Source organism: Oncorhynchus mykiss, chromosome 9 (assembly GCF_013265735.2).
Source record: "Oncorhynchus mykiss isolate Arlee chromosome 9, USDA_OmykA_1.1, whole genome shotgun sequence".
Taxonomy (NCBI): Eukaryota; Metazoa; Chordata; class Actinopteri; order Salmoniformes; family Salmonidae; genus Oncorhynchus; species Oncorhynchus mykiss.
In genome coordinates this window covers 72,745,786-72,767,089 of record NC_048573.1, presented here as the reverse complement: position 1 = coordinate 72,767,089, position 21,304 = coordinate 72,745,786, and the positions used below count along the sequence as shown (strand labels likewise).

Genomic DNA, 21,304 nt, shown 5'->3' with positions numbered 1-21,304 from the left:
TGACCTCACGGATAATGACAGAGATAATGTTGTGGACTAGCGGAACTCACGGATACCGACAGAGATAATGGAATGAACTAAATTATCTCACGGATACCGACAGAGATAATGTAGTGAACTAGCGGAACTCACGGATACTGACAGAGATAATGTAGTGAACTAAATTACCTCACGGATACCGACAGAGATAATGGAATGAACTAAATGATCTCACGGATACCGACAGAGATAATGTGGTGAACTAAATGATCTCACGGATACCGACAGAGATAATGTGGTGAACTAAATGATCTCACGGATACCGACAGAGATAATGTGGTGAACTAAATTATCTCACGTATACCGACAGAGATAATGTGGTGAACTAAATGATCTCACGGATACCGACAGAGATAATGTGGTGAACTAAATGATCTCACGGATACCGACAGAGATAATGTGGTGAACTAAATGATCTCACGGATACCGACAGAGATACAGGGTATCGTTAGAAAAGTTCTCTATTACAGTAAAACATTTCTCAATGAGGGAGGGGCTTGGTGTCCGGGGGAGGGGGCTTGGTGTCCGGGGGAGGGGGCTTGGTGTCCGGGGGAGGGGGCTTGGTGTCCGGGGGAGGGGGCTTGGTGTCCGGGGGAGGGGGCTTGGTGTCTGTCACACAGTCACAGCACAAGAGACCAAAAAGACAATATGAGAACAACAGGCGGACATAAATGCTGATGAAAACATACATTTGAATTAATACAATTAATTTGAAATAATGGCCAGTTACAGGGGAGGGGAAAGTACTTGAGGAGGAACATCTTGACTGTAGAAATGTTCTGTGTTCGTATTAAATAACTAAACATTGCAGCGACCACAGCGCAGCACAATGTTAGCTACTTGACCTTTTTTCTCCTCCCTCCCGTCAGTATAAACAGAGCGGGATGATGACACACTCTCCCCTCAGTCTGCTTTTCAAGCAATTTATAAAAACAGCGGGTGAAGAAGAGGCCGTGTTTACAGTCGGGGGAAAAGGTTATGGCTGTGTATCAAATTTCACCCTATTCCCTAAACATTACTTTTGACCAAGGCCCATATGGTTCTGTAGTACACTATATAGGGAATAGGGTGCAATTTGGGATGCAATCTGTCTCTCCTTTTATTCTCCCTCCACACTAATAGATAAGAACCACTCATTCTCTACACTAATACAGATAATTCACCTCAGAACCACTCATTCTCTACACTAATACAGATAATTTACCTCAGAACCACTCATTCTCTACACTAATACAGATAATTTACCTCAGAACCACTCATTCTCTACACTAATACAGATAGTATACCTCAGAACCACTAATACAGATCATTACCTCAGAACCACTCATTCTCTACACTAATACAGATAATTTACCTCAGAACCACTCATTCCCTACACTAATACAGATAATTTACCTCGGAACCACTCACTCTACACTAATACAGATCATTACCTCAGAACCACTCATTCTCTACACTAATACAGATAGTATACCTCAGAACCACTAATACAGATCATTACCTCAGAACCACTCATTCTCTACACTAATACAGATAATTTACCTCAGAACCACTCATTCCCTACACTAATACAGATCATTTACCTCGGAACCACTCATTCTCTACACTAATACAGATCATTACCTCAGAACCACTCATTCTCTACACTAATACAGATCATTACCTCAGAACCACTCATTCTCTACACTAATACAGATAATTTACCTCAGAACCACTCATTCTCTACACTAATACAGATAATTTACCTCAGAACCACTCATTCTCTACACTAATACAGATAATTTACCTCAGAACCACTCATTGTCTACACTAATACAGATCATTTACCTCAGAACCACTCATTCTCTACACTAAGTTCTATCTTTAAAAAAAATATATATAACTTAAGTCAGTTAAGAACAAATTTACAATGACGGCCTACCCCACGGCCAAACCCAGACAAAGCTGGGCCAATTGTGCATCGCCCTATGGGACTCCCAATCACGGCCGGATGTGATACAGCCTGGATAAAGAAACCATACCTCAGAACCATCTACTTCAATATGAAACGCTTCATGTCATAACCAGGCCTGTATCGTTATCACATTATATTATTAACTTATGCATAATTCATTTTCGTTTAATTACTTAACATGAAAGACAATTGAGCCCAGATACTTCACAAACTGAGCCTACCGGTACTTCCTTTTGGCCTATTGCTTAGTCTAAAGCGCTATTCTGGTTCTAGTGAAAACCAGATTATTTTTTATGACCAAAAACCAAATAGGCCTACAAGCTAATAGGACCAAAATAGAGTGCTGTAAACTGTTTATTCAACTGTGAAGTTTAGACTGAACAACTAGAGCAGGACTTCACAAAGCAAACTAAACTAAACATTGATTTGTACCAACACCACAGCCAAACCCTGGAGGGCTAGACGCAAACCCTGGAGAGGGCTAGACGCAAACCCTGGAGGGGGCTAGACCCAAACCCTGGAGGGGGCTAGACCCAAACCCTGGAGGGGGCTAGACCCAAACCCTGGAGAGGGCTAGACACAAACCCTAGAGAGGGCTAGACCCAAACCCTAGAGAGGGCTAGACCCAAACCCTAGAAATGCATCAGAAAAACAAAGACATCAAGAGTCTGTCTTTTAAAATAAAAAAAAAACATAATTCAGGCCTATATTATAACGTCAGACTAAACCCCACACTATAACGTCAGACTAAACCCCATACTATAACGCCAGACTAAACCCCACACTGACCCCACACTATAACGTCAGACTAAACCCCACACTATAACGTCAGACTAAACCCCACACTATAACGTCAGACTAAACCCCACACTATAACGTCAGACTAAACCCCACACTATAACGTCAGACTAAACCCCACACTATAACGTCAGACTAAACCCCACAATATAACGTCAGATTAAACCCCATACTATAACGTCAGACTAAACCCCACACTATAACGTCAGACTAAACCCCACACTATAACGTCAGACTAAACCCCACACTATAACGTCAGACTAAACCCCACACTATAACGTCAGACTAAACCCCATACTAAACCCCATACTATAATGTCAGACTAAACCCCACACTATAACGTCAGACTAAACCCCACACTAACGCCAGACTAAACCCCACACCATAACGCCAGACTAAACCCCACACTATAACGTCAGACTAAACCCCACACTATAACGTCAGACTAAACCCCACACTATAACGCCAGACTAAACCCCACACTAACGCCAGACTAAACCCCACACCATAACGCCAGACTAAACCCCACACTATAACGTCAGACTAAACCCCACACTATAACGTCAGACTAAACCCCACACTATAACGTCAGACTAAACCCCACACTATAACGTCAGACTAAACCCCACACTATAACGTCAGACTAAACCCCACACTATAACGTCAGACTAAACCCCACACTATAACGTCAGACTAAACCCCACACTATAACGTCAGACTAAACCCCACACTATAACGTCAGACTAAACCCCACACTATAACGTCAGACTAAACCCCACACTATAACGTCAGACTAAACCCCACACTATAACGTCAGACTAAACTCTGCTTCTTTTCTTTTCTGTGAAATGTGACCAGATTTCATTAGACTCAGTTATCAAAAAAAATATGCCACGGAATTAGGCTAGTTAAAGCAATCAACTCTGAATTAGCTGTTGACAAACAAAAAAGATATATATATATATATTTCTCTACAGGCCTAGCCAGTATCTCTTGGACTGAAGCGTCTTTCAGGAGAATCACATCGGAGAAAAGCAAACACTATATTATGATATTTGTTGCCAAAGACATGAAGAGCCTTAATGACTTAGCAATGAATTGAACTTACCGCCAGGTCTGTAAACAACATCGTCTTCAGTAATGAAGGAAGTGATCTCTCCGTTCTCCATCCGTTCATACCTAGACTTCTTCTTGATCATCTTCTTCTTTCCCTTCTTCCCTGACTCCTCCCCCATCCCCATGTTGACCCCACCTACTGCCCCGGCCCCTCCCCTGTTCTCGTTATCCTCGTCCTCGCTCTCCGCGTAGTTCTTAGCTCCGCCCTCCAGCGTGCAGCTACGGCGCGGTCGTGAGCTCTCGCTCTCCCTGGATGCTTTGTCCCTCTTGTCCCGGTCTCTGTCCCTCTCTCTGTCCCTCTCCCTGTCTCGGTCTCTGTCCCTGTCCTTCTCCCTGTCTGGCTTGTCTTTGTCCGCGGTCATGATTCGCCACGTGCCTTCCTCAGTCCTCTCACGGCTGGGCCTCCGTGAAAGGTAGACTGTCAGCCTGGGCTTCAGTCTTCTGAATTGACCAATCAAATCCAGGGAAAATTCAGCCACACCAACAACCCCAGTGTTTCAGGAAAAGCTGTAGATAAAAGACAGAGAAAAATACATTAATGACAGGATAATCATTCAAAACCATTCGTTTAGATTTCTGGTCAGGAGCTGCAAAATAGTGAGTGGACATTCCCCAAATAATACCTCAATATATAAACTACCTCAACACCTATATAATTGAGGTATCAAAAAAATACATTTAGTAGTTCAAATTATCTGGGGATATAAACATAATGTACTGTAATCACATACGCCACACGGCACTTAAATTCTGTCCCAAATGGCACCTTATAATCTATATAGTGCACTACTTTTGACGAGGGCCCACAGTGTTGAGGCCTCTGTCAATCTCAACCCGGCACGGCCAGAAGACTGGCCACCCCTCAGAGCCGGCACGGCCAGAAGACTGGCCACCCCTCAGAGCCAGGTTTCTTCTTCAGTTCCTGCCTTTCTAGGGAGTTTTTCCTAGCCACCGTGCTTCTACATCTGCATTGCTTGCTGTTTGGGGTTTTAGGCTGGGTTTCTGTACAGCTCTTTGTGACATCGGCTGGCTTCATAAATACATTAGATTGATTGATTGCTGGACTGCTGAGCAAACCATGGGGTTCAAATACTATTTGAAATCTTTTAAATACTGCCTGGAGTGCCAGGTGAGTCAGGGTTTATACATTTTGGACTCTTCCATTTCCCCCCATTACAACAGGCTAGCTCAATCACGCACAAATATCAACATTTTAAAATGGTTTCAAATACCTGGTGCGGAGACTGGCTCAGTATGGCTTCCGCCCTGCCTGCAGTCTATTTACTTAGCTATGTATCCACACACACACACACACTGCCCTATACAGTATGAGGAAAGAGGTAGTTCTCATTGGCCAATAATTTGCTTTTTTCCCCCCACTAAAAACGAACTAGAAATATCTATAACAGCCCCTTGAGGGAACAGACCTGGCAATCAGTGAAGCAATGGTAAATACCATGGCCAGAGATGGAGGGAGGGAGACGATTGCACCCAGCCGTCGCCACGGCTTCTATTAATGACCTAATGATGAGTTACCACGACGACCGCTGAGCTGCGGAGACACGCAGGCCAAACAAACTATCACTGTATATACAGACCGGTCAGCCAACATCCATCTCTCACCCTTGTGGGTGTCCATATAGACAGGTCTGTCATGAAGGTGTGAGTGACCTGAGCTTTGATACTGCAGCTCTGGACCTAATCCCAGCTCTGCTCTGGGAAACACACCACAGGGTAGCTGCTATAGACTCTATAACCACAGAAACACCATGTTGACCAGGGGAATCAAAACGTACACGCGAGGGAGTACAATCCCGCCCGCGTTTTGACAGCGAGGACATTTTCACTGCGGGCCCTCCAGACCTCGTTGAAAACCAAAAGCTGCCACCGGGGCTAAATGAGTTTGAAACCCCTGATGTATGCTACGCTAATCAGATCAGTGAAATAACACCCTTCATCTGACACCAATAATGATTTAAACATTAGCAAATATAAGTTTAGGTTACACAGTGAAACAAGAGCCCTTTTCTCCATTAGTTGTCTTAATAAGTGATCTGATAAAATGACAAACAAAATTAAACCAGAGTGAAAATAAATATTCAGAGAAACATTAACCGTAATAATGTAGCATTTTGTTCTATTATAATGAACTGTAATAATGTAGCATGTTGTTCTATAATAATGAACTGTAATAATGTAGCATGTTGTTCTATAATAATGAACTGTAATAATGTAGCATGTTCTATAAAATGAACTGTAACAATGTAGCATGTTCTATAATAATGAACTGTAATAATGTAGCATGTTCTATAATAGTGAACTGTAATAATGTAGCATGTTCTATAATAATGAACTGTAACAGTGTAGCATGTTCTATTATAATAATGAACTGTAATAATGTAGCATGTTCTATTATAATAATGAACTGTAACAATGTAGCATGTTCTATAATAATGAACTGTAATAATGTAGAATGTTCTATTATAATAATGAACTGTAACAAGGTAGCATGTTCTATAATAATGAACTGTAATAATGTAGAATGTTCTATTATAATAATGAACTGTAACAATGTAGCATGTTCTATAATAATGAACTGTAACAATGTAGCATGTTCTATAATAATGAACTGTAACAATGTAGCATGTTCTATAATAATGAACTGTAACAATGTAGCATGTTCTATAATAATGAACTGTAACAATGTAGCATGTTCTATAATAATGAACTGTAACAATGTAGCATGTTCTATAATAATGAACTGTAACAATGTAGCATGTTCTATAATAATGAACTGTAATAATGTAGAATGTTCTATAATAATGAACTGTAACAGTGTAGTATGTTCTATTATAATAATGAACTGTAATAATGTAGCATGTTCTATTATAATAATGAACTGTAACAATGTAGCATGTTCTATAATAATGAACTGTAATAATGTAGAATGTTCTATTATAATAATGAACTGTAACAAGGTAGCATGTTCTATAATAATGAACTGTAATAATGTAGAATGTTCTATTATAATAATGAACTGTAACAGTGTAGCATGTTCTATAATAATGAACTGTAATAATGTAGCATGTTCTATAATAATGAACTGTAACAGTGTAGCATGTTCTATTATAATAATGAACTGTGACAATGTAGCATGTTCTATAATAATGAACTGTAATAATGTAGCATGTTCTATTATAATGAACTGTAATAATGTAGCATGTTCTATTATAATGAACTGTAATAATGTAGCATGTTCTATTATAATAATGAACTGTAACAATGTAGCATGTTCTATTATAATGAACTGTAACAGTGTAGCATGTTCTATAATAATAATGAACTGTAATAATGTAGAATGTTCTATAATAATGAACTGTAACAATGTAGCATGTTTTATAATAATGAACTGTAATAATATAGCATGTTCTATTATAATGAACTGTAATAATGTAGCATGTTCTATAATAATGAACTGTAACAATGTAGCATGTTCTATAATAATGAACTGTAATAATGTAGCATGTTCTATAATAATGAACTAATAATGTAGCATTTTCTATAATAATGAACTGTAATAATGTAGCATGTTGTTCTATAATAATGAACTGTAACAATGTAGCATGTTCTATTATAATAATGAACTGTAATAATGTAGCATGTTCTATAATAATGAACTGTAACAATGTAGCATGTTCTATTATAATAATGAACTGTAACAATGTAGCATGTTCTATAATAATGAACTGTAATAATGTAGCATGTCATCAACGCGGCACCACAGTCATAGCGCTGTGAACTTGAATGAATACATATTTCGAAAAATAAAAAACAAACATTAGGCTATGCCTTATGCCGGGTGGTAACGGCGGGTGGTAACGGCGGGTGGTAACGCCAGGTGGTAACGGCGGGTGGTAACGCCGGGTGGTAACGGCGGGTTGTAATCAAAATTCTACTTCAAACTATCCTTTTGAGAGTTGCATCTGGGAACTAGTTTTGTACAATGGTAAGTGGTGGGGTCAATAAACCAATACGTTTTAGCTCCACAGTAGATTACAACGGCGATGAGAGTTAATAAAACGGATAAAAACTTTCAAAGATTGTCGCCACTGCTCAGCGAGAATAGCCCACGCAAAGTGGCGAGTGTAAGTTCGTCGTTGTTGTCGGCCAATCACAAGTCATCAACGCGGCACCACAGCCATAGAGACCTCCGTGTTTGGCAAAGCAAATTAGAAGACAATCTAAACAAAGGCAGATGTAAATCAAATGGAATTAAAAAGTTAAATGAGAAGGATATGCCACAGCGACCAAGAGCCAACAGGTAGGCGGATACTTCATAATCTGAATGGGGTTGTTGTTATGTGTAACTGCAGGACAGGGAGGAAGCGTCTGTAGCCTCAATTAGCCTAGCTAGCTAGCTCAGGGAGGAAGCGTATGTAGCCTCAATTAGCCTAGCTAGCTAGCTCAGGGAGGAAGCGTATGTAGCCTCAATTAGCCTAGCTAGCTAGCTCAGGGAGGAAGCGTATGTAGCCTCAATTAGCCTAGCTAGCTAGCTCAGGGAGGAAGCGTATGTAGCCTCAATTAGCCTAGCTAGCTAGCTCAGGGAGGAAGCGTATGTAGCCTCAATTAGCCTAGCTAGCTAGCTCAGGGAGGAAGCGTATGTAGCCTCAATTAGCCTAGCTAGCTAGCTCAGGGCATGACAAACGTTTTTAGCAACTTGTGCTTTGGACAAGTAGGACAGATATACAGTGCCTTGCGAAAGTATTCGGTCCCCCTTGAACTTTGCGACCTTTAGCCACATTTCAGGCTTCAAACAAAGATATAAAACTGTATTTTTTTGTGAAGAATCAACAACAAGTGGGACACAATCATGAAGTGGAACGACATTTATTGGATATTTCAAACTTTTTTAACAAATCAAAAACTGAAAAATTGGGCGTGCAAAATTATTCAGCCCCCTTAAGTTAATACTTTGTAGCGCCACCTTTTGCTGCGATTACAGCTGTAAGTCGCTTGGGGTATGTCTCTATCAGTTTTGCACATCGAGAGACTGAAATTTTTTCCCATTCCTCCTTGCAAAACAGCTCGAGCTCAGTGAGGTTGGATGGAGAGCATTTGTGAACAGCAGTTTTCAGTTCTTTCCACAGATTCTCGATTGGATTCAGGTCTGGACTTTGACTTGGCCATTCTAACACCTGGATATGTTTATTTTTGAACCATTCCATTGTAGATTTTGCTTTATGTTTTGGATCATTGTCTTGTTGGAAGACAAATCTCCGTCCCAGTCTCAGGTCTTTTGCAGACTCCATCAGGTTTTCTTCCAGAATGGTCCTGTATTTGGCTCCATCCATCTTCCCATCAATTTTAACCATCTTCCCTGTCCCTGCTGAAGAAAAGCAGGCCCAAACCATGATGCTGCCACCACCATGTTTGACAGTGGGGATGGTGTGTTCAGCTGTGTTGCTTTTACGCCAAACATAACGTTTTGCATTGTTGCCAAAAAGTTCCATTTTGGTTTCATCTGACCAGAGCACCTTCTTCCACATGTTTGGTGTGTCTCCCAGGTGGCTTGTGGCAAACTTTAAACGACACTTTTTATGGATATCTTTAAGAAATGGCTTTCTTGCCACTCTTCCATAGATTGATTTGTGCAATATACGACTGATTGTTGTCCTTTGGACAGAGTCTCCCACCTCAGCTGTAGATCTCTGCAGTTCATCCAGAGTGATCATGGGCCTCTTGGCTGCATCTCTGATCAGTCTTCTCCTTGTATGAGCTGAAGGTTTAGAGGGACGGCCAGGTCTTGGTAGATTTGCAGTGGTCTGATACTCCTTCCATTTCAATATTATCGCTTGCACAGTGCTCCTTGGGATGTTTAAAGCTTGGGAAATCTTTTTGTATCCATATCCGGCTTTAAACTTCTTCACAACAGTATCTCGGACCTGCCTGGTGTGTTCCTTGTTCTTCATGATGCTCTCTGCGCTTTTAACGGACCTCTGAGACTATCACAGTGCAGGTGCATTTATACGGAGACTTGATTACACACAGGTGGATTGTATTTATCATCATTAGTCATTTAGGTCAACATTGGATCATTCAGAGATCCTCACTGAACTTCTGGAGAGTTTGCTGCACTGAAAGTAAAGGGGCTGAATAATTTTGCACGCCCAATTTTTCAGTTTTTGGTTTGTTAAAAAAGTTTGAAATATCCAATAAATGTCGTTCCACTTCATGATTGTGTCCCACTTGTTGTTGATTCTTCACAAAAAAATACAGTTTTATATCTTTATGTTTGAAGCCTGAAATGTGGCAAAAGGTCGCAAAGTTCAAGGGGGCCGAATACTTTCGCAAGGCACTGTATGAACTTGTCCAAAAGCTTCCAACAACATACACCATAGAGAATCATGCAAAAATGTAAGGTGAACTGCCTATTGGCTTCTTTGCATATTCAAGCCAGTCTCAAAATACAACACTGCCTCTTTAAGGCTCTCCTGGAGGATGATTGGCCACCCTTGGTAGCCTATAAAATATTGCAACGTTACAATTATAACAAAATATGTAACTGTCCTTATGAAATTAAGGATGTCCCATCTACAGTTCCAAACAGACTTTGGGACAGTTCTGGGACGACAGGTCAAAAATTCATACAACCACAGCACAGATTTTGTTTTTTTAAAACAATGAAGCTGATGCAACAGATCAGACCGTTTAGCTTAAAATTATAACTTTTTATTTCTTCATATTATAAACTCAATAACGCGCACATGGCCGTTGGCTACGCGTAAACATCCCAAAATACAATTCGCAGGAAAACACCTTCCTTGTGTGAGTGGTTTCACGTGACGGAGATAAAAATACTAGTTTGAAATGAAGAGGGGAGATCTAAAGAAGCATCAACTAGCAAGGGTTACTATGACGGCTAGGATTATCATCAACTAGCAAGGGTTACTATGACGACTAGGATTATCAACTAGCATGGGTTACTATGACGACTAGGATTATCATCAACTAGCATGGGTTACTATGACGACTAGGATTATCATCAACTAGCATGGGTTACTATGACTAGGATTATCATCAACTAGCATGGGTTACTATGACGACTCGGAGTATCACCAACTAGCATGGGTTACTATGACGACTAGGATTATCATCAACTAGCATGGGTTACTATGACGACTAGGATTATCATCAACTAGCATGGGTTACTATGACGACTAGGATTATCGTCAACTAGCATGGGTTACTTTGACGACTAGGATTATCGTCAACTAGCATGGGTTACTATGACGACTAGGATTATCATCAACTAGCATGGGTTACTATGACGACTAGGATAATGCATTGTTCTGCTGGAAAATATCACAACCGGTCGTGATTGGGAGTTCCATAGGGTGGCGCACAATTGGCCCAGCGTCGTCACAGTTTGGCCGGCATAGGTCGTCATTGTAAATAGGAATTTGTTCTTTACTGACTTACCTACTTAATTAAAAATGATATAAAAATAAATAACATTTATATTAAGTGTTTATAAAGTTATTCCTTCAGTTTTTATGTTCGTATTTTGGCTAGGCTGCTTTTAAACAATGAAGTATATGGTTAAATTGTTCCAGAGTGCTGACCACCTCCGCTCAGATTCAAGGTGTGCAAGAGGCACGGTACTTCAATCTCCGGTCTTGTTACCATTTAATCGGAACGAACAACGACACGAGTATGTCAACAGAAGTCTTCAGAAGTTCAGATGCTAATCTTTATTATATTTGTCAAACATGACTAACATTTAAGTCTATATTTATTAGAGCCCGACAGATTTATCGGTTGACCAATATTATCAGCCGATATCAGCCTGTGAAGGGGCAGGTGAGGCTGTGGTGAAGGGGCAGGTGAGGCTGTGGTGAAGGGGCAGGTGAGGCTGTGGTGAAGGGGCAGGTGAGGCTGTGGTGAAGGGGCAGGTGAGGCTGTGGTGAAGGGGCAGGTGAGGCTGTGGTGAAGGGGCAGGTGAGGCTGTGGTGAAGAGGCAGGTGGGGCTGTGGTGAAGAGGCAGGTGAGGCTGTGGTGAAGGGGCAGGTGGGGCTGTGAAGGGGCAGGTGAGGATGTGGTGAAGAGGCAGGTGAGGCTGTGGTGAAGGGGCAGGTGGGGCTGTGAAGGGGCAGGTGAGGATGTGAAGGGGCAGGTGGGGCTGTGAAGGGGCAGGTGGGGCTGTGAAGGGGCAGGTGGGGCTGTGAAGGGGCAGGTGGGGCTGTGAAGGGGCAGGTGGGGATGCGAAGGGGCAGGTGGGGATGCGAAGGGGCAGATGGGCCTGTGAAGGGGCAGGTGGGGCTGTGAAGGGGCAGGTGGGGCTGTGGTGAAGAGGCAGGTGGGGCTGTGGTGAAGGGGCAGGTGGGGCTGTGGTGAAGGGGCAGGTGGGGCTGTGGTGAAGGGGCAGGTGGGGCTGTGGTGAAGGGGCAGGTGGGGCTGTGGTGAAGGGGCAGGTGGGGCTGTGGTGAAGGGGCAGGTGGGGCTGTGGTGAAGAGGCAGGTGGGGCTGTGGTGAAGGGGCAGGTGGGGCTGCTGTGAAGGGGTAGGTGGGGCTGTGAAGGGGTAGGTGGGGCTGTGAAGGGGCAGGTGAGGCTGTGGTGAAGGGGCAGGTGGGGCTGTGGTGAAGAGGCAGGTGGGGCTGTGGTGAAGGGGCAGGTGGGGCTGTGGTGAAGGGGCAGGTGGGGCTGTGGTGAAGAGGCAGGTGGGGCTGTGGTGAAGAGGCAGGTGGGGCTGTGGTGAAGGGGCAGGTGGGGCTGTGGTGAAGGGGCAGGTGGGGCTGTGAAGGGGCAGGTGGGGCTGTGAAGGGGCAGGTGGGGCTGTGAAGGGGCAGGTGGGGCTGTGAAGGGGTAGGTGGGGCTGTGAAGGGGCAGGTGAGGATGCGAAGGGGCAGGTGAGGATGCGAAGGGGCAGGTGAGGATGCGAAGGGGCAGGTGGGGCTGTGAAGGGGCAGGTGGGGCTGTGAAGGGGCAGGTGAGGCTGTGAAGGGGCAGGTGAGGCTGTGAAGGGGCAGGTGGGAGGCAGTTCCACATCAAATCCCCAGGACCCTCTCCTCGGAAAAAGAGGGTGGAAGAGGAGTGAAATAGAATTAGACAGAGGAAAGGCCAGAGAAAGAGGAGGGAAGAGAGAAGCATCTTCAGGGTCTTGCTCCCTACTTCATCATTTACATTATTGAGATGGAGTCAACAGGCTAACCTGGCAAACTCACAGCCAGCCAGCCACACAGGCAGCAGATCAGGGCTTCAATCAAATACAACTTGTTTCAACTCAATTCTGTGAACTGGTTTGTGTCACAAACGGCACCCGACCAGAGCCCTCCGGTCTAAAGTAGTGCACTATGAAATAGGGTGCCGTTTGTGTGGCATCCCTGGTAACCACCATGCTGTGGCTCTTTAAGCAGTTACCACCCCCCCACCCACCACCACCCACCAGGGGTCACAGAAAAGGTGTCTATTACCTAAAACTGATACACACAGTCATGCAGACTCACTCACACCCTCCTCCGGGCTTTTAAGTCTTCCTGATGTTTTATTTTCTGTTCCGTCACACAGACAATAACCAAGTTTCCATACACCGTTGTTAATGAGAGTAAAGTCACACGGACCGTATAAATAAACATCAAATAAATTATGACCGCTGTGATGGAAACAGGAAGTTTCACTATAATTTTATGAATGTCGACGGGTACTTTGGTGGGAACATATGTGTCTGTAAAATTAATTAATGCGAGAAATGGCGGAGGAAACGCCTTCATGAGCAAATATTGAGTCACACGACGACGACATGTTGAGTCACACGACGACGACATGTTGAGTCACACGACGACGACATGTTGAGTCACACGACGACGACATGTTGAGTCACACGACGACGACATGTTGAGTCACACGACGATGACATGTTGAGTCACACGACGACGACATGTTGAGTCACACGACGACGACATGTTGAGTCACACGACGATGACATGTTGAGTCACACGACGACGACATGTTGAGTCACACAACGACGACATGTTGAGTCACACGACGACGACATGTTGAGTCACACGACGACGACATGTTGAGTCACACGACGATGACATGTGTGGTTCTCCCACTACAGTTTACAGGGCTACAGATGAAATATCTCGTGATGGACGTCACAGGGAGGTTGAAGTGCACAGTATGATGCTCCTTTCTAATAAATATTGAGCATATTTTTTTCTGGTGACATGATTGATACTTGGACAAATATAACGATCGACAAATATTCTTTCTGATCCATAATAATGTCATCGTGTAGCCGACCCGTACTCTATCTGCCAGCTTTTAGTTAGAGCTCAAATGCCAAGATCAAAATGACATGGAAACACATTGACCATTCTATTTTAATTCGGTACATGAAAACGTTAGCGGGGAAAAGGTACATTTTGTGTTTACTACGTCATCAAACACACTGGTTTTATCTGCAACGAGTCCGTTTGGTGGAAACACATCACTTTTGGGGGAAAATTAGAATATTTTCTTAATGGAGATTTTAGAATATTCACATGAATCTGTCGCCAATTGGATGGAAGCCTAGCTGCCGCCTAGCTGCCGCCTAGCTGCCGCCAAGCTGCCGCCTAGCTGCCGCCAAGCTGCCGCCAAGCTGCCGCCTAGCTGCCGCCAAGCTGCCGCCTAGCTGCCGCCTAGCTGCCGCCAAGCTGCCGCCTAGCTGCCGCCAAGCTGCCGCCTAGCTGCCGAAAGAGACACATAATTTTTATATTTACATTCCAGTCATTTAGCAGATGCTCCAAAAGAGACTAACAGGAACATTTAGGGTTAAGAGCCTTGCTCAAGGTCAGACAGGTTTCGTCTGGTCGGCACATGGATTCAAACCAGCAAACATTCAGATACTAACGCTCTTAACCGCCGTGGTTTCAATCCAAACCTGGCCCAGGATAAACATCCCATAATTGGCAGTCAGGTTAAAGGGACTAGATTAACTAGACGGAGAAGCAACGCTGTTTAACACATTTAGTCATTGATTATTACACGGTTGTGAAATGTTTTCTAAAAGCTTGTTTGTTTTTAAAACTGTCAAATTGTTTGAATGGATCTTATATCTAGCAGCAGTACTGAACCAACAGCACGAAAAAGACAACACAGCAAATATTGCAGAAAATTCTGACAGAGAGCGTGGAATGATTTTTCAATAAAAAAAATTAACAAGTCGCAAATTTCGACAGGCAAGGATTTGGGGCTGGGATTTAGTTGCAGAAGGATTTCAGAATGAAATGCTCCCATGAATACAGAGCAATACAGATTAGTATAGAACAGTACAGATTAGCAGAGCAATACAGATTAGTATAGAGCAATACAGATTAGCATAGAGCAATAAAGATTAGTATAGAGCAATACAGATTAGCAGAGCAATACAGATTAGTATAGAGCAGTACAGATTAGCAGAGCAATACAGATTAGTATAGAGCAATACAGATTAGCAGAGCAATACAGATTAGTATAGAGCAATACAGATTAGTATAGAGCAATACAGATTAGCAGAGCAATACAGATTAGTATAGAGCAGTACAGATTAGCAGAGCAATACAGATTAGTATAGAGCAATACAGATTAGCAGAGCAGTACAGATTAGCAGAGCAATACAGATTAGCATAGAGCAATACAGATTAGTATAGAGCAATACAGATTAGTATAGAGCAATACAGATTAGCATAGAGCAATACAGATTAGTATAGAGCAATACAGATTAGTATAGAGCAATACAGATTAGTATAGAGCAATACAGATTAGCATAGAGCAATACAGATTAGCATAGAGCAATACAGATTAGCAGAGCAATAGAGATTAGCATAGAGCAATACAGATTAGCAGAGCAATAGAGATTAGCATAGAGCAATACAGATTAGCAGAGCAATACAGATTAGTATAGAGAGTGAATAAATAGAGCGAATGCATTCAAAATGGCACCCTATTCCCTATTTAGTGCACTACTTTTGACCAGCAATTTATGTCAAAAGTAGTGAACTGTAAAGGGAATAGGGTGCCATCTATGACGCAGCCTGTGTTAACATTACGAGGGTAAGAAAAACCATCAAGATGTTCAAATACAGCCCTGTTACCAACGAGGCTGATACTGTGAATACAGCCCTGTTACCAACGAGGCTGAGCCTCTGACTACAGCCCTGTTAACAACGAGGCTGAGCCTCTGAATACAGCCCTGTTACCAACGAGGCTGAGCCTCTGACTACAGCCCTGTTACCAACGAGGCTGAGCCTCTGAATACAGCCCTGTTACCAACGAGGCTGAGCCTCTGACTACAGCCCTGTTACCAACGAGGCTGAGCCTCTGAATACAGCCCTGTTAACAACGAGGCTGAGCCTCTGACTACAGCCCTGTTAACGAGGCTGAGCCTCTGAATACAGCCCTGTTACCAACGAGGCTGATACTGTGACTACAGCCCTGTTAACAACGAGGCTGATACTGTGACTACAGCCCTGTTAACAACGAGTCTGAGCCTCTGACTACAGCCCTGTTACCAACGAGGCTGATACTGTGACTACAGCCCTGTTACCAACGAGGCCGATACTGTGACTACAGCCCTGTTACTAACGAGGCTGAGCCTCTGAATACAGCCCTGTTAACAACGAGGATGATACTGTGACTACAGCCCTGTTAACAACGAGGCTGATACTGTGACTACAGCCCTGTTAACAACGAGGCTGAGCCTCTGACTACAGCCCTGTTACCAACGAGGCTGATACTGTGACTACAGCCCTGTTACCAACGAGGCTGATACTGTGACTACAGCCCTGTTACCAACGAGGCCGATACTGTGACTACAGCCCTGTTACCAACGAGGCCGATACTGTGACTACAGCCCTGTTAACAACGAGGCTGATACTGTGACTACAGCCCTGTTAACAACGAGTCTGAGCCTCTGACTACAGCCATGTTACCAACGAGGCCGATACTGTGACTACAGCCCTGTTAACAACGAGGCCGATACTGTGACTAAAGCCCTGTTAACAACGAGGCTGATACTGTGACTACAGCCCTGTTAACAACGAGGCTGAGCCTCTGAATACAGCCCTGTTACCAACGAGGCTGATACTGTGACTACAGCCATGTTACCAAAGAGGCCGATACTGTGACTACAGCCCTGTTAACAACGAGGCTGATACTGTGACTACAGCCATGTTACCAACGAGGCTGATACTGTGACTACAGCCCTGTTAACAACGAGGCTGAGCCTCTGAATACAGCCCTGTTAACAACGAGGCTGATACTGTGACTACAGCCATGTTACCAAAGAGGCTGATACTGTGACTACAGCCCTGTTAACAACGAGGCTGAGCCTCTGAATACAGCCCTGTTAACAACGAGGCTGTTACTGTGACTACAGCCATGTTACCAACGAGGCTGATACTGTGATAGTCTAATCTGAATGGGGGGGGGGCAGGGAAACCCCAGACCCCCTGGAAGGTACTTTTCAGAGCATTAAGCATCATGTTGGGATTAGCTGTTTGTGTTAGCTTTAATACATTACTCTTAGCCTAACCTAATCTGATGTGATAGCCAACCCTGAGAACAGTAGCACAGGAGGCAGAGTGTAGGACACACACGCACACACACACACACACACCTATTCCATTGGCTGATGAGCCGCAACCTTTTCCCTCAGCAAGTCAAGAGCAAAGACGTATTTTTAGCCTCCATTTGGGGATAGCACTGAAGGTAACGGGCTGTACTGTGGCAATGATAGCGAGAGGCATTCAAACATAACATACACACTTAATACACAGCAGGCTAATAACTTCAGTCTAGCCTAGCTACTGTGGTGGAGGTAAATGTTTCTCTCCCCAAAAGCACAAGAGACCGTACAACTGCCTACAACATGAACATGGAAAAAACAGAGAGGTTGTGTTTAAAACGCTTCTTCTACACACGATTCCCTCTTGGTGAGGGGCGTGCTTTCGAGAGCAACGTAAGTCGCAGGCTGGGCGCCCCCGTTGGAGTGACTTCCTGTCCCTGTGTGTCAAATTGCACCCTGTCTCGTAGATAGTGCACTCCTTTTGAACAGGGCTCACAGCGTTCTAAGTAGAGAAAAGGGCACCATTGGGCCCTGTTCAAAAGGAGTGTACTAAGTAGAGAAAAGGGCACCATTGGGCCCTGTTCAAAAGTAGTGCACTAAGTAGAGAAAAGGGCACCATTGGGCCCTGTTCAAAAGGAGTGCACTAAGTAGAGAAAAGGGCAATTTTTGGGACTCATCCCCTGGAGAATGGGTGGAGTGTGGCAGCGGGCAGGGCCATCGTGATTCTACTTTTTTTAAATTGAGTTTCACCAGAGAACCCCCCCTCTCCTATTCTAACTCCTATGAGTGGCTGACGTGTTGTCTATCATTTATATTTAACATTTGTAGAGTCTGTGAAAACAATGAAGACCCAGAGAAGATAATATTACCAAGACATCTACACAGAAACACGTGGGATTTCATCATCAACAACAACTCCTACATTTTATCAAGGCAGGATTAACAGAAGCTCCCCATTGCCCCCTATACACAAAAAAATACTGTTGGTTGTTGGGTGTTGTTGACAGATGTGTCACAGCCTTTGTGTGTTTGTTAATCAGATATAGAGAGAACATCAGCTTCTGTACAGAGACAAAAACAACTGAAATCCGACTGTGTTCCCAATGGCATCGTATTCACTTTTATTAACATTTTGTAAATTTATTAAACTCTTATTTTACCAGGTAAGTTGACTGAGAACACATTCTCATTTACAGCAACGACCTGGGGAATAGTTACAGGGGAGAGGAGGGGGATGAATGAACCAATTGGACCAGGGTCCATACTCAAAAGTAGTGCACTGTTTAGGGCAGGGCTCCCCAATAAGCGGCCCGCGGTCCAAATTCGGCCCATGGGATGATTTTATTGGGGCCACCAAGATCTCTGAGCAATTTCGTTTTTTACATTTTTTTTATAGTATATTTACAAATAATATCCAGGCCTTTACAGCCTATCGTCTAGTTAGGCTATAACAAGGGAAATAGTATGTTTTGTGATAACTGCACTGGGATTTACATTTTGTGTGGGGGAATATTGTTTATCGTTCGGGAATTTATCTTAACGTTAAGGATCTCAATTTTGTTTAAACGTTCACACCTCTACTTTAAATGATTATGTTTTCGTCAAATACTATATCTGTTTAGGTTACTTGCAGTAAATTTGCATTGTACAAATGACTTAGAATTATGCTCCGGCCACCTGACCATTCGCGCCAGAGAATGGGGGAGTACCCCGGCAGAATGTAATTGGGGACCACTGCCGTAGGGAATAGGGTACCAGATTTAGGATGTATGCCTAGTCTACTACAGGGAATAGGGTACCAGATTTAGGATGTATGCCTAGTCTACTACAGGGAATAGGGTACCAGATTTAGGATGTATGCCTAGTCTACTACAGGGAATAGGGTACCTGATTTAGGATGTATGCCTAGTCTACTACAGGGAATAGGGTGCCAGATTTAGGATGTATGCCTAGTCCACTACAGGGAATAGGGTACCTGATTTAGGATGTATGCCTAGTCTACTACATGGAATAGGGTACCAGATTTAGGATGTATGCCTAGTCCACTACAGGGAATAGGGTACCTGATTTAGGATGTATGCCTAGTCTACTACAGGGAATAGGGTGCCAGATTTAGGATGTATGCCTAGTCTACTACAGGGAATAGGGTGCCAGATTTAGGATGTATGCCTAGTCTACTACAGGGAATAGGGTACCTGATTTAGGATGTATGCCTAGTCTACTACAGGGAATAGGGTGCCAGATTTAGGATGTATGTCTAGTCTACTACAGGGAATAGGGTGCCAGATTTAGGATGTATGCCTAGTCTACTACAGGGAATAGGGTGCCAGATTTAGGATGTATGCCTAGTCTACTACAGGGAATAGGGTACCAGATTTAGGATGTATGCCTAGTCTACTACAGGGAATAGGGTACCAGATTTAGGATGTATGCCTAGTCCACTACAGGGAATAGGGTACCAGATGTAGGATGTATGCCTAGTCCACTACAGGGAATAGGGTGCCAGATTTAGGATGTATGCCTAGTCCACTACAGGGAATAGGGTGCCAGATTTAGGATGTATGCCTAGTCCACTACAGGGAATAGGGTGCCAGATTTAGGATGTATGCCTAGTCCACTACAGGGAATAGGGTGCCAGATTTAGGATGTATGCCTAGTCTACTACAGGGAATAGGGTACCAGATTTAGGATGTATGCCTAGTCTACTACAGGGAATAGGGTACCAGATATGCCTAGTCTACTACAGGGAATAGGGTACCAGATTTAGGATGTAAGCCTAGTCTACTACAGGCCCGAGCGAAGCTTTTCACAATACAAGATCTGATGTTCTTCTCTTTTAAACATCTTCCTCTTCCTCTCTAACGATCGCATCCATCAAGTCAATTTAAACTGGTAGATGTGGAAAAAGAGAACAGAGGCTGTATTCATGACAGACCTGTTGCACATTTAGTCAATTCAAACTGTGACAGAGACTGTATTCTTAACACTATCGTCCTCCATCCCTAAAGCTACTTGAATCAGTCGAAAACAACACCATGTTTCAAACACAGCATTGAATAGATTAGGTCGATAGTGTATCTCTAGGGGTCCCCCCCCCACCCCCACCCACACACAGGGACAGGAAACAAACCAGCACCTATAGATAATCATGGTGTGATTGAATAACACTGAGGATTCAAACAGACAACACATAATAACCAACACCAGCATCTTCAAAAAAAGGCGCGGGAGGACATCTTTAAAATAAGAGATATCAACAACAAGGCTGTTAGGATCCCCCCCCCCGTCTACATGATTTAGCTGATCTGGTGGTAGGCACCCACAGCCCTCATCAACAAGGCCCATTCAGGAGCTGATGGCAGTGTGTTGAGATGGTAGAAACAACGCTCTGCATTATTGAAAAGTAACACACTGTAACAGCTGGGGCCAGAGGCACAGGTCTCTCTCCCTCTTTCACTCCTAGATAAAAACAATGTGGTATTACCCTTAATTAGAAAAGGCTTTTGTTTGGCAGACGGACACCTCTACTCGTACAGACGCTAGCTAATATGTTCCCCTCCCTCCCAGTTCTAGGACCTACCCCTCCCCCGGTACCAGAACTAATAGGTACATGTGTAAACAGAAATATGCCAGGAAGTAAAAATTACAATTCAGGATTTACGGGTAGTCTTTATGGGTAGTCTTTACGGGTAGTCTTAGCGGGTAGTCTTTACGGGTAGTCTTTACGGGTAGTCTTTAGGGGTAGTCTTTACGGGTAGTCTTTACGGGTAGTCTTTACAGAATAGGAGTGGTGCTGCTCGGAGAGCCG

At 43.5% G+C, this 21,304-nt stretch overlaps 2 protein-coding genes across 2 annotated transcripts in view; both read right to left on the bottom strand.

Annotated features, from left to right (window-relative positions):
• Positions 1-21,304, bottom strand: part of rerea (arginine-glutamic acid dipeptide (RE) repeats a) — a 310,643-nt gene that overhangs the window by 259,682 nt on the left and 29,657 nt on the right. The window contains 1 exon segment of the mRNA XM_036988973.1: positions 3,900-4,414. Within this exon segment, the coding sequence (XP_036844868.1) occupies positions 3,900-4,269 (370 nt within the window). The 5' untranslated portion in view covers positions 4,270-4,414.
• Positions 11,739-21,304, bottom strand: part of LOC118965944 (proline-rich extensin-like protein EPR1) — a 58,695-nt gene continuing 49,129 nt past the window's right edge. Inside the window, exon 2 of the mRNA XM_036986975.1 lies at positions 11,739-12,920. Within this exon, the coding sequence (XP_036842870.1) occupies positions 11,739-12,920 (1,182 nt within the window). The remainder of the gene's footprint in view (positions 12,921-21,304) is intronic.